Genomic DNA, 16,706 nt, shown 5'->3' on the forward strand with positions numbered 1-16,706 from the left:
CTTTTGTTATTTGTTGCTCTCATTACAATATGGCCCAGATGTCTAAGTCTTAGGTCAGGACTTCTGCACAAAGTGCCATGGGGCCAGGTAGCAGAGGTGATCTCGTTTTCGGTGGGGCACCCCAAATTGCAGGGAGGCTGCATATGGGTCATTACTGGCCTCCTGCATCTCAACGTGGCAGCAGGGGCTGCACCAAGGGCAGGGAGGAGAGCTGCTCCACGCGTCAGAAGATGTCCAGAGGCCTGGACACCTCAACTTCCCCTTGGAGACCTGGACACCCTACAAATGTTGGGTCAGAGTGTGGAAAAAGCGAAGAAATAATGTTCATAGAATCACAGAATCACTAAGGTTGGAAAAGACCTCCAAGACCATCTGGTCCAACCACCCCCCTACCACCAATGTCACCCACTGAACCATGTCCCCAAGCACCACGTCCAACCTTTCCTTGAACACCCCCAGGGACGGTGACGCCACCACCTCCCTGAGCAACCCATCCCAATGCCTGACCGCTTTTTCTGAGAAGAAATGTCTCCTCATTTCCAACCTGAACCTGCCCTGGCGCAGCTTGAGGCCATTCCCTCTGGTCCTATCACTGGTTATCTGTGAAAAGAGGCCGACCCCCAGCTCCCCACAGCTTCCTTTCAGGCAGTTGCAGAGAGCAATGAGGTCTCCCCTGAGCCTCCTCTTCTCCAGACCAAACACCCCCAGTTCCCTCAGCCACTCCTCACAGGACTTGTGTCCCAGGCCCTTCAGCAGCTTATTTAAATCATCAGTTTTAAGAGTTGTTTGCATTTCTTTTCCTAAGAAGATGTTCTTAAAGAAGGCTATTTTTCCTTCAAGGTTGAAACAAAATATGATGATTTTCTTTACTAATTATAAGCTTTTTCACTAAATCCTGTATTTGATTTTACTGATGGAAGTCGTCTATCAGTACATTTTTATTTAAGCAATACTGTGTCTCACCATACATTTTAGTCTCCTTTTTTAAACTTTAATGTTAGTATAAGGTAAATGGCAGATTTTCTATTTACCATATGAGTAATTTTTAAACACATGGTGGGTCAAGCTACGCTTGGAACGAAATTGAATTCCAATTAAAAAGGCCCAAAAATAGAATTTTTGGAAGTGTTTTTAATCGTTAAATGGGTGTGCTGGATGCATATGGAAAATAATGATTATCTGAATATGCTTTACATTTCCAACAAGTCAATAATTTAACAAAGACAATATGGTCATCCCTGGTATTCCTGTCCTTTAAGGCTGTGGCCATTGTTCGTACCTTGGGTTTTTCATAGGCTGGAAGGACATAGTTGGTTTCTGCCTTTGAACTTACAGTTGCTTTTTGGGTGAACTAGCCATAAAATTGATCAGAATAAAAATGAAGTGAAGAATATAATCTCTTTTCCCACAGATATGAAATCACTTTGCTAAAACAGCTTGAGTGCAGTGAATTCCTGTCCCTTGTGCACAGTGACACATCTCTATCCTTTCAGTGGCTTATCTTTATTCAGAGCATCGGCAGCAAGTACATACAACCATAAATAATACTTTGTTTCACCTAAAGGCTTTCACTTTTTTAATAAAGTTACATATTTATAAAAATTGCCCTCCCCTTGATCCTGAAAAGACAATAAAGCCCAGTTGGCTTACTGTTTGTAAATAAATGTTCTGAGAATGTTGTCCCGTGGTGGAGCATCAGCAAGTGGCAATATTTATTATTTCCTTTTCGCTGAGCGATATCCCACCTCTTGCTCTGGGGCTGTTCATTTCTTTCATGGCAGAGGTGTGTTTTTGTGTTATGGCACTCAACGGCAGGATACCATTGTGCAGAGACTGTCTTAGCCCCAAGGAGCCATTAGATGCCAAAGTAAATTCGCTCTCCAGCTGACGTACTGCTTTGTAGAGCCAGAAGCTCTCTCCTGGGACCTGCTTTCACCAGGGGAGGTATCATTCCCTTCAGAGAGATCATCTGTTGCTCTCCTGGGATTTAATAAGCCTCCTCTGTTCAGACTGCAGTACCTGCACCTATAGACAGCTCTGCAGGTCTTAGTAAGACGCTGTTCATCCAGTAGTTCAGCCTTGGACCTTAAAAGATGAAGGGGGATGAGACGGAACCCTGCGGGATCTTCACGTGGGGTGCAGGCAGAGGAGAGCAGCAGGGCCCGTGGGTGCTGGCATCACCAGAGGGGACAGAGGTGGCATGCAGCTTGTCCCAGCCAGGTACAAACAATTGACAGTGCCTGCCCCTGCCCACGGGATGCAGCCACTTTTAGCAGGAACCCGGAGCAGGGGGGGAGGACTGCCTAGGCTGCACGCTGATAAATCACATCCTAGCCAAGGAGGGGAAGCAGCTCCTGGGAGGGGGATTCATTTCCTGCCTTTTGACTGTCAGGGGTCTGGATAAAGATATTGCAGTTTTCCACAACGAGAATCATTTTAGATCAAAAATTATTCCTTTTTTTTTTCCATACTGTCATTGCAAACCACTGATTTTTGAGTTTTCTGCAAATGAGCTGGTCAGCGATTGTGCTAAAAGTTCGTGCTCCTCCAGACCCAGCAGCAATTCAGAGGATGGAAAATGCCACAGGCAGCCTTGGCAGATCTGGCTGTATTCAGGAAGAGGAGGACTGAAATCCCTGTGGCTGGGAAGCCTGTGGTACTTTAGATGCCTCTGCCTGTGAACATCTTGCACTATAGGCTGAAATAAGCTGCTACACTTCGGGGACCGGTTCTGTACTCAGTCCTCCTGCCCAGACCTGCCTTTCCCCACTGAGGTGAGGGTTGCCTCTAAGGCAGTCTCCCATGTTTCCCTGGAGAACCCTCCTCCCTGGGTGGTTGGTAACTGGGATTGCATGGCTTAAAATGTTTCAGATGTAAGTCCCAGTCAGCCAGATCCCTCTGCAAACCCAGAAGCCTCATGTCCCTTTCCCAGAACGATTTCATAGAGCTCCGCAGAAACGGGCCATGCTTGCCTGAGTCAGCAGCCCGCCAGCAGGTGCCTTCGTGCTTTAACCAGCCTGGCTCAGCCGCTGCTGCAGACCCACCGACACATCTCAGAGCCCGCTGCTCTCTTCCAGCACTGCTGCCTGTAAAGCTAGGGAGAGAGTCGTGCAAGAAAGTCGGGATTTGTTTGGGCAGATTCAGACTGAGCTGCATGGGTTGCACACAATGTTGAACGTATGACCTTATGTTTTTCAGGTGTTGCTTTCCAGTATTTCTATCCAGTATTACATTTAAATCACAAGCCTTCAGAGATAAAAACCCGTAGGTGTTCTGGATATAATAGAAATAGCGCAGGCAGACAGGTACTTGTCTCCCATATGTATCTGGTGGTTAAAATCAATTGAATAAGGTTCTCAAAGGATTGAAAATTGTACCAGCTGGAAATCACTGTGTCAGGTGGAAGGAGAAGGGAGTGTGTTGAATAGGCAGCAGTGGCTTGCAGGATTTCTCTCCAGAGGGAGAGGAGCGTGACAGCCAGCCATCTAAACTCATCAATCTTCCATTCGTTTTAGTGTCTGTACACAGGAGGGCACTGGACAGGAACCCCAAAGCCTGCATCCTCCCAGGTGGCTGCAGGTCCTGTCCTCTGCGCTGGTTTCCCCATGGACTGTGCTGCCTGCTGGAGCTGGGAGTCACCATTGCTGCTCGCGGGAGGTGCCATGATGCTGGCTGCGGAGTAGCTGGGACTGACTCCTCCCCAATGAGCTGCCTCCGTTTGGGTTGCGCTAGCCTTCATTTCTTTCTGTTTTTTTTTTTTGAGTTTGCAGAATGGCCATTTGGCTGCTGGGCTGGCCTTGCTTCTGTCCTGAGTAGGGAAGAAGCCAGGCAGTCTGTCTGTCCTCAGGCTCAGCACCAGCTCTGGTTCACTGGAGCGCGAAGGGCACAGCTTTGGCACCAGTCTTTATCTTCTGCGTCCCTTGCCCTGTGCTGAGCTGATCGCAGCGAGGAAAAGCAGGAGGGTCACTACCTGCAGGGTCATCTCTGCCCTGCTGCTGCACCCCAGCCCGGCTGTTTGCTTTGGGATCCCTGAAAGAGGTTTTGGAAGCATGGTTGATGCATCTTGAGTGATGGACTTGGTGAGGCTTAAAACTCACCGTGCTCCATGGACTGATTGTCGTGCATTTGTGTAAGGGAGATAATGACTGAAGAGATTATACAATTCATTAGACTTCGAAAGAATCATATTTGTCAGCCCTGCAGCTGTTTCTTACAGAGTTTTATTCTAAAAGATGGGAAACCTTGGTTCATTTAACACACACCGAGGTGCTAATTATATCAGGGCTGGCACAAATATGCACAAGGCAGCTGCTGACCATGTGAAGGAGGGAGCAGGGTCTGCCCCTGCGCAGGTGAGCTGGCTGCTTACAGCCCCGTGCACACAGCAGCCAGGCCCCAGTTTCCAGCTTGCACACCTGGAAACGGAAACCACAGCACCCCCCTGCTTTTTTTGATCACAGTGCTCAAGAGCCCTTCCTTGGAAAGGCTAAAAATGAAATGCTTCCCAGCATGTGGTTGCCACGTTGCAGACAGCCCCAGTCATGGAGCCGGGCAGCTCCCCTGTGACTGCAGACCCGTCCTCCAGGTGCCCTTCGTGGTATAGAAGCGAAGGCAGTGGTTGCGTAGCGTGCTGCTGGGCTCTGCTCCTGGCACACCAGGCAGCACCTGCTCCCCTGCTCACCGTTTCTTTGTAGCTGCTGTTTTTCATGCTGACAACCTTATCCCAGCAGTACAATTCAGACTGAGGGGTTTGGAGTAATTTGAGTGGCTCTGAACAACCACCTCCATTTCCCAGTGCACACAGCCTGATCTGTGAATTGAAGAGCTGACCCGATTTCTCTTAAATATTACTCCAGAATGTTGTTGTTTTTTTTTGTAGCTGGCAAGAAAGAACTTCCCTTGCTTCCATGGGTTGCCTTTAAAATACCCATCAGGAAGGTAGGAAGGGGTGCCACACACTCAGCTGCCCATGGAGCCGCCTGCCTTCAGCCCGAGGCCTCCTTCTACAAGGGACAGGGAGCAGAGCCCGGTCTGATCCCAGCCCCATGTCAGGAGCTTTTCTTGTGGTTTGTAAAACTACAGGTCACTGGGTGAGTTTTAAAAACATGTAGTGAACAAGAACAGCGGTAAATTGTAGTCTTGCTGTGGAGGCATCCAGCTCTAGGTGCATTCTCCCACTGGCTCTCAGGACATGCACCTGCCTCAGGTTTAGAAAGCTGCCTCTAACTTGCTGGCTTTAAAGCATCGGTTGGTTTGGGAACCCAAGCTGCCCGATGTTGCTGGGTTTAGTTGGTGTTTCTGGAGGTTAAAATGGCCATTCAGACAGTTAGATATTCTACCTGGAAAAATACACCTGTGTGTTAGTCCAGGCACCTTTTGTCGTATATTTGACATTTTGGTATTTTGTATTCTCCTCAACCGTCCCCACGTCGTGTCAGAACAACAGCTAGGTGCTGCAGGTCCACGTGCCTGTGTGTGTACCTCAGATCTGTGCTGCTCCTCGGCGGAGAGAGCCAGGAGGGGACACGACAGGCTGGGACCTGATCCAGCGCGGTGAGCACCGACAGCACCACTCTCCGCAGGGAGCTCCCTGGGGCAAAATGTTTCAAGGGGAGAGGGCCAAGAGAGCTACACCTCCGCCAGAGGCGTTATGGACTGGCTTGGTCTTCTCCTTCCATCAGTCAACCTGCCTGCACCCACTGGATTTATCACGCAGGCCTCTCCATCCCCAGATCTCTCCCCCCCACCTGACCCTGCCTCCCTCAGGAAGCAAGGCACAGATGGCTCCCAGCAGCCTGGGGCTGAACATGCAATGGGAGAGGGGGGTAGGAAAATAGCAGCAAGAGCTGCGCTTCATTTATTGGTGTTAAATGCCTTTCAGATGTACTTAAAGGCCCCTGAAGTCCAAGGAGTCCCATCACATTGCAGCTCAACTGCAGGTTCTCATTTGCTTCTAAGTCAGACTTCAAAAGGAGAAAGGATTTGGGTGGGGATTTTTTTTGTTTGTTTTTTTCTTTTTTTTTTCTCTTGATTGAAGCCAACATTTCAAAAGCATCTGCAGCTTGGCCACAGGTTCTGGGTGCTGAAGGAGCTGCCTACCTCCTCACAGGCGCACAAGGAGCTTTACCACGGGCTGCAGGAGCAGCAGAGCTGGGCTCACCCCTTGCAGCTAGCCAGAGCTAGGCCTGCTCTGCTCGTGCTGGGGGGGTAGCAGTGTGACGCTGCCGCTGCTGAAGTGGCCTTCCAGGTGCCTGCAGCTTCCTTCAGCCTTTCTCCAGAACTCAGAAAGCTGGGGAGTGGGAAGGAGGATCAGTACTCGATCCAAAAAACCCTAAAACCCCTGGATGTGCTTGTCCCAGCACCAGCACCTCGCTGTCACTGGTGCCCGGGGCCATCCGCTCTGCATCCCAAACTTAGTTCTTTGGTCTTTCCAGGCACCTTTACAGAAAATAATTGGCTTGAATAAAGAAATAAAGAAATGAATAAACAATATTTCTTGAATAAAGAAACGTTTTTTGGTGTAACAGCTTTTAGCTAAAAAAGAAAGACTGCTCATGGTAATGCATTAATATTTAAGGCTTCTATCATTACTTTCACAGGCCCTTCTGTGAGGGTGTTACCCTCAAATATTTTCCAAGCCATAGGCATTAAGGTAACAGCAGAAAACATGGCTTTTCTTTGCATCTCTCTGTTCTTCGCTGTGACCTGTCCTATGAGGCTCCAGTTACGAAGGGTGAAAAAAAACTTCCACTGTGATAGTTTTAGAGCAGTCCAGTTCCATGCCAGGAGGAATTGCACCTTGCTTTCACACCCCGTGTGGCTTGCACCAAACCTTACACTGAGATATCTACAAACCCGTGGATGTTGTTTGGAAAATGAACATATAACCTGTGTGGGTGATTCACTGGGAAAAGGACAGATGATTGTGGGGTTCCAAGAGGAGTATCCCATGGCTCTGTAAAACATGCTTTTAGTATCTATGAGCATGTGTATTTGTGCAAAGATGGATGACTTGGATTGAACATGAAAAACACAAGTTTGAGCTGTTCTTTAAAGGCTCAGAGGAAGGATAAGAAGGCTTTTTTCTATGCTCTGGAAAAATCTAGCCCATTTCAGCCGGAGTGCTTCCCCATTGCTGCACATCCCAAGGAGACCAAGGCCTTGGCAGATCCAAGAGCTGTCTGCACTCAGGTGTTTTCGGTCCCTCCGGTGTTGCTGTAGGAGAGCCTCACGTGGTTGAGCTCTTTCTCCCATTCTGCAAGTAGTTTCACCTCACCTGCGTCTTCCCTTCAGAAAGTTTATTCTGAATATATGTTTTAGGTAATAGTAAGGACAGCTTAGTACTCCTTGAGCATGTCTCAGTGCCAGGAGACAGAGTAGGTGACTGCTCGTCCCTCAGCTCCCTGCATTTCTGTGATTCTCTGCCTTGGAAGCATATTAGTAAACTACCTGGCAGGGGCCTTTTTGGTCAGGAGCCTTCCAGGCCGAATGTTTTCTAAACTGTCTGTTGTGGTTGCAGGGAACCCAGCCTGGGACTAATCCCCCAGCCTATCCTCTCAACAAATTGCTTGCAAAAGTCATTAATTTTACTGTAATTGATTTAAACATTGCTCAGGAGGAGGAAAAATGAGGGAAACAAATGCCACTTTGAATGCTGAGAATTATGTGTTCTCAATTTTCTGTCGTATTATCTCCACATGTGCTCATTCCCTGCTGGCTCTTCTGCAAACGCCGGTGCCGAATAGTCGCACGGTGAGTCCCAGCTCAGCGGCTGTGCTGTGCAGTGGTGCCACAAGCCATGCAAACCTGCGAGCTCCGCTCCCACCCCAGACGTGATACAAGGGAGTCTGTGGAGATTTTTTGCTCTGGCAAAGTGCTTGCCTCCAGCAATTCACATCTGCTTGGGTGGCTCCATCTACCACGCATGGGCACATCAGGCTTTGGAAAGTAGCCATGGAAAAGCACAGAGCTCAGCTCTCGATGCGAGCCGCAGTCACAGGATAATACCTGATGACAAGCTCCTTGAAATGTCAGTGCCGATGGTGAAACGGTGCTTTTTATGAAGCAGCCACCTGTTCCCGTTGCATTAGCTCATTGCTACTCAAATCAACTACTGTATCCCCAGCTGTAAAGTAGCTTTAATTAAAATGAGTCATTGCTCAATACCAAGTTGTCCCCCATTTTGGGTATTTCTTAGAAATTATATTATTTTTTCGTTATCACTTCATCACTGGGCTTAGGTTTTCAGGGACCGCACCCACTGATGTCATTGGGATCAGAATACAGTATACAGATTTTAACTGAGCAATGACATAGAAAAAATGTATTTTTAAGTTGGGCTTAGCTTTGTTTGGCATATTTATTTATATCTCTGACAACTGAATGAGGAGTGCCCTGGCTCCAAGCCATATCTCTCAGTAATGTTCTTTTTTCAGGTCCTTGGTAAATGGCTTCTCCGATGTATTGTGCATTTCTTCTTGACATCTTTATGCAGTTTCTAGGTCATTGACCTAAGACGGGACTATAGGTGCCACTGAAGCTAAAGGAGAGCCATGTCAGCATGGAGAATCAAGGTTGTTACTGAGACCCTGTAGTTGGAAATGATGTCTGTGTAAGATGAGCTATAATATGTGTATATCAAGATGTGCAGCATGTTTAGTAAACGCGGTGGCATGAATCAGATGATGCAGGAGGTGGGATCCTGGCTGCCTGGGGCCGTCTGGGTGGACTGCCTTAAACTGCTGTGGGTGGGTCTGGTTTCTGTGGAGGTGAACAGTTTGAGTAATGGCACCATAAAGACATAAGACGTTGGGCCTTTCAGCTGATTCTTGGTAGGAGTAGGTGGTTAACTTACATTTGCTTTTTGTTTGCAGGCATCATGTGTATCAGCCAATTTATAAGCAGGTCTTTTAATTAGGGCTTCCCACCAGGAAACTTACGGAAAACATCCGCCACTGACCCCAAAAAGTCCCTCTTTGATTCTAAATTACATGGAGCAGGTCTGCACCAAGCAGCATCCTCTGCAGCTCCGTGCTGTGGTCAGACAGGGAGCAGAGCTGTGCAAGCCCTTCTGCCAGCTGCAAGATGAGGGAGGGATGTCAGGGCTGGGCTTGCATCAAGGTTGCATTGCTGGTTTTCCTGCCTGACTTGTCAGCTGCTATTAGGGAAAGCCTCTGAGTCCTGACGACTTGGTGTTTCCCAAAGTGACCTAATGAAAGCCCCCTTGTAGTGACAGTTGCCCTGGTGGGAGCTCAGTCAGGCACCCTCAGAAGTCACAGGCTGGGCCAGACCGATAGTACTCAGAGAAAGCAATTGCTGTCATGTACTGTCATCACGCTGTGCCAGCTCATTAACGATGAACACATGATGTTAGCTTTCACTTCATCTGCAAGAGTTCGCATGCTTCTGCTTTCAGGCCACCTGTGCTGCACAGAGGACGTCGCTTATTGATCCATCAGTTATTGCAGGGCTGGAAGGGCAGAGGGGCTCTGCAGCAGGTTGTTAGCTGCTGAGCAGGGAGGTGGTCAGAATGTTTTAGGGCCTTTTGAAGGCTGTAGGGAAAAAACAGAACAAGGAAGTGTCTTAGAGTACAAGGGTGTTGCTGGGTGGGGTCCTTTATTTTGGATTTTTTCCTCTTGTTGTGTTGGTTCCTTTGCGCCGCTCTGTAGCAGTTGCAGGGAAAGGTGAATGAGCTCTTGGTTAGGGCAAAGGGGCAAGACCAGAGAAGCCCTTTGGACATACTACACCAAAGGGCTTTCCATTCCAGCTTTCCAAGAGCACATCAACTGAACTGGCAACACTTTGGTAGCAGTGGCCAAGGGAAATAAATACCCACCCTTCCCTGGAAGGGTCTCTATCAGGGCAGCTGTACTTGTCATGTCTGTTGCGGGTGACATGCTACCTGAAAAAAAAAATGGGAGTTTACTTCAACAGGGACTAAAGAGCTGTGAAGGGCTCTATTCCGAAACATGCTCCAAGACCCACAGAGGGACGGTGCAGGGTCAGTGCCAGGAGGAGCTCTGGGAGCCCCATCCCCTCCCTCTCCTCTGCCCTGTGTGGAGCAAAAGTCCATGGGCTGGGCTGGGTGGAATGATGGGGAGCTGAGTGCCAGCCAAGTGAAACATGCTGAAAATGCTCTCTGAAATTCCTCCTTGTGCCCTCTCATCCCTTTGTTTTCAGTTCACCTCTGCAGTCTGCCTATGAAAAAGGAGTGCTGCTGCAAACAATGGTGGCTTGAATAATTCTTTGGAGAAAGGGCATGGAGCCAGGCCTCTTCCACCTGCAAAAATTAATACTTATCCTTTCTGCCAAGAGGTTAAGTTGAACACTTGGCCCCTGCCAGGTTCAGCGGAGCAGCAGTTGTGCGGACATGTGGCCTGTTCGTCTCAGGGGACAGGCTGCAGGAATGGAGCCACCTCACCCAGGTACTGCAGTGCCCCTGCGCCCGGGGCAGTGTGGCCTTCCCCTGTCCTCCAGGAGGCAAAGCCACCTCGGGAGAGTGACAGACTGGCAGGCCCTTCGGATAATGGCAGGGCTCGGGCGACCCTGGTTAATTACTGTCCCTCCCATGGCACTCACCAGTGGACGAGGTAGCGCTGTCCTCCAGTTGCAAAGGTCCTTTCTGTTTTGTTGGGAAAAAAATGCAAAAAAAAAAAAATAGACCAGAGTAAATTCTGCAAGCAGAAATGCCAGGGAAAAGCCTGTTGGGTGCACTGCACGCTTCATTTCGGTACAGCCTCACTGCATTCACGTGAGTAGCACCAGTACAGTTGCTGGGTTTACACAGTGCTTTAAAGCCAAGTGTGTTGTAAATGCTTTTCTGATCCAAGATCTGTCACTTGTCTCTCTCTGGGTCCCCCGTGGGATCTGGCAGGGCGCTGAGTAGCTTTGTTTTCTAAATATTGGTGGCTTTCCTCTCCACTGCTGGACAGCCAGCCTTCACCTGCCCAGAGGGGAGTCCTGGGCGGGCAGCAGGCAACCCCACTGTCCTGCTTCCAAGCCAAAGTGGGTCAGCTTCCTCCACTTCAGAAGGCCTCGCGGTGCCACCACAGTCACCCAGGACAGGCATGTACATGGGAGCATCTGACCCAGCTGGCCACCTCCTGGTTCCCATTGCTCCTGCTGAAAGTCCCCGTCTCGTCTGGGGGCCCAGATGGGACACGGCAGGTCCCAGGGCATGCTGCGCTGTGCGAGGTCGTGCTGCTCTACGGCTACTGCCAGGCCGAGAGGGGGGTGCCTGTAAAACAACGAGACAAAGTTGTCTTCAGGACGTCTTCATTCTGCGGAAGGAGAGCTTGCAGCTCCTTTCCTAGCTGCACCTCCTGGTTTATATGTAAATATTTTGCTTTCAGAAGGTCTTCACTAGTGAGTGTGGGAGCAGTCAATGCGTTCATATCTGCTGTCTTTTCAGGTACTGTTCAGTCATGGCTATTTAAACCCTGAGACAAGAAAAGCCCTGAGACTGTTGTTCTGTTCGCCTGTCCCTCTGCCCGGCTGTCCCCGCTCAGCTCAGGGAGGCGGTGGTGCCTTCTCCCTCACTCCTGGGTGTGAGGCATGTGGCCCTGCTGCGGTTCTGTGGGACGAAGCCTCCATCTCCTGGCGGCAGGGCCGCACCGCAGCCACCGCCAGCTGTCGGTGGGAATTGTCCCAGAAACGCAGCAGAAAGCTCTCCTGGAAAGCAGAGCAAAGCCTTGGCTTGCTTGGCGTTTCCGTCCGGCCGCGTGGGAGTGCTGTGTTTATCCAAAAGCATCTCAGGGTGTGTGCTGGTGGCGGAGAAGTGTTCCGAGTGTGGGTTCTCTCTGTGAGACCCAGAAAGTCTTATCCTGGTCCCAAAAGGTCCCCACGAGGCTATCTTAGTGCATTCCTGCCAGACAAAAGCCCAGCACCATGCCACCTCTCTTGTCCGAGGCTGACTGGAGGTGAGGTGTTACACCACAGGCAGTTTGTGGGGGGGGGTGGGGAGGAGGAACTCTGCAGGGTTTTCTCTCTCAGCCTTGGAACTGGATTTTTCTTCCTAGAATTTCTTCTTCCAGAAGAAGCTTGAAAGGCTGTGTTTGAGTATTTGTCACAATTAGTGAAGAGGTCAGGGGGCGTTCCCAGCACTGCAGCAGCAGCCACCCCCAGAGTTACCTCTGAAGAGCATCAGCTGCACGTGCGGGCTCTACAAGCTGCTCACACCATGCGTGTTGGCCCGCTTCACCGGGTCCTGCAGCTACTCAGATGCTTCCAGAGAGCAATCTCTTTCCAGTGTCGAGTGCTCTCAACAGCAGGCGATTCCAAAATTTCCCATAGTTTTGGAATTGTTCAAATCTTTCTCCAACACCATCCTCCTTTCCAAAGATGCCAGCTGAGAACTTTTCACGTCCCAACCCCTGCTGTGCTTCCCTCGGGAGCCCGGAGCTGCAGTTTGTGGTGGGACACCTACATCTGCAGCAACATCCTTCCTGCAGGGAGGGCACGGCTCGTGCTGGGCACGTGGCAGGGTCACACAGCCAGAGCCTGTAGTCATGGTGCCAGGAGGGACGGGCTCAGTTATCACAAGCCTGACCTCGCCACCACAATGCTCAGCCTTTAAACATGCCTGATGGTGACCGTGGCTGTGATGGCGTGGTGGGGCCAAGTGCTGCCGAGCCCCATGTCCCTCAGCCGTGGTGATGACGCTGAATGGGCTCTTTGGTTTCAGGCTTGTGCTTGTTCCCTTTTTGTCTGCTGGGGGGCAGACCTGGCCTGGAAGGGAGATGGTGCCTACTTAACAGTTTTTCCCGTTACGGGGAAAAATGATGGTGCCTACTTACAGTTTTTCCCTGTTTTTCCCCAACAGGACTCTGATGTCTCATCCCTCCAGTGAGGGGTGACACCGAGGGAGGGGGGGGGGAAGGTGAGGTGGTGAGAGGGGACTCATCTTTCCCAGGGCCACACACCTGGGAAGCCACGCTGCCTTTTGGAGCAACGCCTTCACCCCCCTCGCCTGCGTGTGTTTCTGACTCTGATTCGTCTCCCCCAGGTATCCCTCAGCCACGAGTGCACCCGCGCCATCATGAAGCTGATGTACTGCCCACACTGCCGGGGCATGTCCAGCGTGAAGCCGTGCAACAACTACTGCCTGAACGTCGTGAAGGGCTGCCTGGCCAACCAGGCGGACCTGAACACCGAGTGGAAGTACCTGATGGGTAAGATGGCCTCACTGCACCACAGCACAGCCGCCTCTTACGGCACCTTTTGAACTCTCTGAGGTAGTGTTTGGCCAGTAAAGAAAGGACCATTGGAAGCACTCAAGGAGGCTCTTACACTTCTATTTCTCTGCCCGTGATCCAAAGTCTAGAAGCTATTGCAGGACATTTTGCTGGGCTTTAATACCATTAGGAAGTGCCGCTGGTATGGCTACCAAAGGGTTCAGGCATTTTCATCTTCTCTGTCTTTGTTAGAGGTTGCCTACACGCAGCATTCAACTAGTTTGTCCTTCCCTCCCAAATTGTGAGGCTCAGGGACAGATCCTGCTACCACACTGTCCAAGCTGCCTCCTCATCCATGGGAGACCATTTGTGAGAGCACATGGGAAGCACTGGGCAGCCCTCTCTGGGAGGTCATCTAGAAACATGAAGCCATAAACTTTTTCCATGGGTGGAGAGCAAAGGGATCAGAATTACTTCTAAATGGAAAGAGGCCTATTATGTACATGGGAGGGAGACCCATGTTAACTAGAGGGGGGGACCCTTTGTTAACTAGACAGTGTTACTTCTTCAATTTGACAAATTAGGGCAAGTCAAACTAAAGGAAGTCCTTACGGTATGTAGTCAAATATAATCTATCACTAATTTGAGGATGCAGCCTTTGATTTAAATGTCTGTATTTCAAGATTAGCACATCTTCAGGCTAAAATTGTGTGAAAAAATACAGTCTTGAAGATGACACCACAACCCCAGAGTGGCAGCAGAGTTAGACTGCAAGCTCTTTAATGTTGCAGGAGATGTTATTACCCAGCATACAAAAAGCTTTTCTGCCTTGTATGGCATGTTTAGCTTTAGAAATCAGTACTGCCATAAGACTGTGTTGCAAGAAAAGAGAGTATATTAACTCAGGAACTCTGGCCCTTGTTTCCATTCTTGCTCAAGCTAATGGGCAAAACCTGTTTTCTTCTTTTCTAAGTGCTGAAAGTAAATACATACTGTTCCCAGTCTGTGCCTTTGCATGTTGTTAAATCCTACATTATAGACCTGAGCACAGGCTGTGAGCTCTGTGGGCATGATCTGGTATTGTCTGTGCATTTGTGCTATCCCGCCTCTACTACTTGCACAGTTTGGTCACTCTCTGAGAGCTGTTAAGGCCTGAACATCAGACATGGAATAGCAAAGAGAAAATATTTGTGAGGATTGTGCATGCTGTTCCATTGGCAGCGGTGGGATCAGGATCAGGCCTTCCTTGTTGACATAATACTTCCACTGTGGACCTAGTGCTTCTGCACAACATCACCTAAACCTCATGGAAGGTAATTTGGGGTTTTCTTGATGAGTCCTGCTGGCTTGCACAGGACAGAGACTGAACACTTTGCTAGCAAGTTTAAAGTGGTGTGATGGTCCCTCTTAGTGGCCTGGCTGGCCAGACTCCTGCTCACAGGAAATCTGCTGTGCATCTCAGAGGGAAGCCTCAGTGCTTCAAAGTGTTATCATACGTGGCACCTACACACTGTGGGATGCTGTAGGATGAAGGACATGTTTTACTGGTACTCTCTTCAACTGCTGGGTATAATTCACCTGGTGGTTTCATTGCTCATGGATAATATCAGCAGAATGGGCTCATGCTGAATAAGCTTTCTGCAGCATCACACCATGTGCAGTGACAGTCTCATGCCAGGCTGATGGGTAAGGTATAAGGATTTAGGACAGAAAATTAATCACTCCTAATGAATGACTTCATTTACATACTATACAGTTAGTGTGTATATATATATATATATACACTTATAGTTAGTGTATATATATATATAGTATATATAGTAGTATAACCTAGACCCTGAGAATTGACCCTCTTTGTGCAGAAAAGAAAAATCAACATGAAGCTATCACAGGTGTTTTTTCCATATGGAGAGGCCACAGGAACGTGAAACACTTTCTTTTCTAAATGAACGTGGACCACCCCTGTGCTCTGCAAGATTCCTTGTCCTGCCAGGAAGCTTTTGGTGTCCCCTAGGGGATGCAGACCACACTGGAGCCATCAGAGGTCACAAGTAACTGAACGCCAGGTCCCTAAATCCTGATGAAGCTTATGCATGGTCTGGCGTCCAGGCTTCTAAAGCAGACATGGTAGAAAACTGAGGCAGTAGCAGCTTAGCAGTGGCTTTCAGAATTAAATTTTTTGACTCACGAAGTTAGACCTGGTTAAGATCCTACTTTAGGTATCTAAAAACAATTTGGGTCCTGTCCTAAGGTCCTCTTTAACTCTGGCTGGACACCTTTGGCACTTTCTATTGGCTTTGCTGAAGACATGCTATGAGTTAGAAGGGTTAGGTCCAAGTATAGCTATGCATTACTTTATAGTTCTGCATCAATTTTCCCTTTTTCCTTTCTGCAGCACCCCTAGAAATGTTTGTCACTTTGTATGAGCACAGGCTGGATTTGCCATTTTCAGGAGATGACTGCTGTTCCTCTGGTACTGAGGATGGCTCTACCTGCATGCTGGGAAGCAGCGAGCCCCTCTGCAATCTGTCCTGTTCCAGAGGAAAATGAGCATAGGCTTGGGCAGTAGTGAAAATGGAGAGATGTTTTCCAGCAAGCCTACCAAGGGGCCTGCCCCACCCGGAATGAGCATGAGCTTTAACTTGGTTTGTCTGATGAGAGGATGTCTCTGTCTTATTTTACTAGATTCCCTGGTCATAGTGGCTGATCGGATTGATGGACCATACAACGTAGACACAGTAATAGGGACTATTCACATGAGGCTCTCTGAAGCTATTTCCAACTTGCAAGAAAACAAAGATTCAATCACAGCCAAGGTAAGTGTGTGTGCCTGGGCCTGGCTGAGGATATACCATGTGTAACCATCAGGACCAAATGTTTTTTGCGCTCAGTATTCAACTGAATTAAAGGAGATGAAGGATGAAAGAGAGAGATAAAATGCCCGTTCTTTTAATGGTAGGAAACCACTGTCTTACACAGACAAAAACCTTCTCAGGTATTTCCAAATGCTCCTCCCTGCCACAGCCAGCCTCCATTAGGTACAGACATGCAGGTGGGACTGCATATGCAAGGACTGTGGGAGGCATGGTGCATTTGCTCTCAGATGCATCTGTGTCTGAAGAGCCTTGAAGTATTTTGGCTGAGCTGAGGCAGTTAGAGAAAGTGCACAGTCCTTCTTACGCTAGTGACAGAAGGCAGCTGCTTCAACCTGCCTTGGGGTGATATTGTGCAATAGAAACACTAGGCTATCAGGTTGGATCTGTGGGACAGAGCTGCAATCTGGCAGTCCATCTGGAGAATACAAAACAGACTCTCCTGATGCTCACCTGGCTTTCAAGAAGCATATCAAGAAGCTTTCTTCTGTTGGTCTTCTATTTTTGGTATATTTATCCAGTTAACCACAATCATTTCTATAGCTGCAGGTGAGAGAAGCTTTGGGAACAAAAACAGCCCTCCAGGGCTTCTGATTTTGCCCAGGCATTCCCCAAATCCTGCAGCTATCCCACAGTTAGGGCAAAGATGCAGATGAAAGGT

General features: G+C 49.0%; 1 protein-coding gene across 10 annotated transcripts in view; it reads left to right on the forward strand.

Moving 5' to 3' along the window:
• GPC1 (glypican 1) overlaps positions 1-16,706 on the forward strand; it is a 293,355-nt gene that overhangs the window by 268,867 nt on the left and 7,782 nt on the right. For all 10 annotated transcript variants that reach the window (XM_080604912.1, XM_080604905.1, XM_080604907.1 and 7 more), the window contains 2 exons: positions 13,004-13,169; positions 15,858-15,988. In XM_080604912.1, coding sequence (XP_080461038.1) covers positions 13,004-13,169; positions 15,858-15,988 — 297 coding nt within the window. The remainder of the gene's footprint in view (positions 1-13,003; positions 13,170-15,857; positions 15,989-16,706) is intronic.

The sequence above is a fragment of the Anser brachyrhynchus genome (assembly GCF_964034855.1).
Source record: "Anser brachyrhynchus genome assembly, chromosome: 9".
NCBI lineage: Eukaryota > Metazoa > Chordata > Aves > Anseriformes > Anatidae > Anser > Anser brachyrhynchus.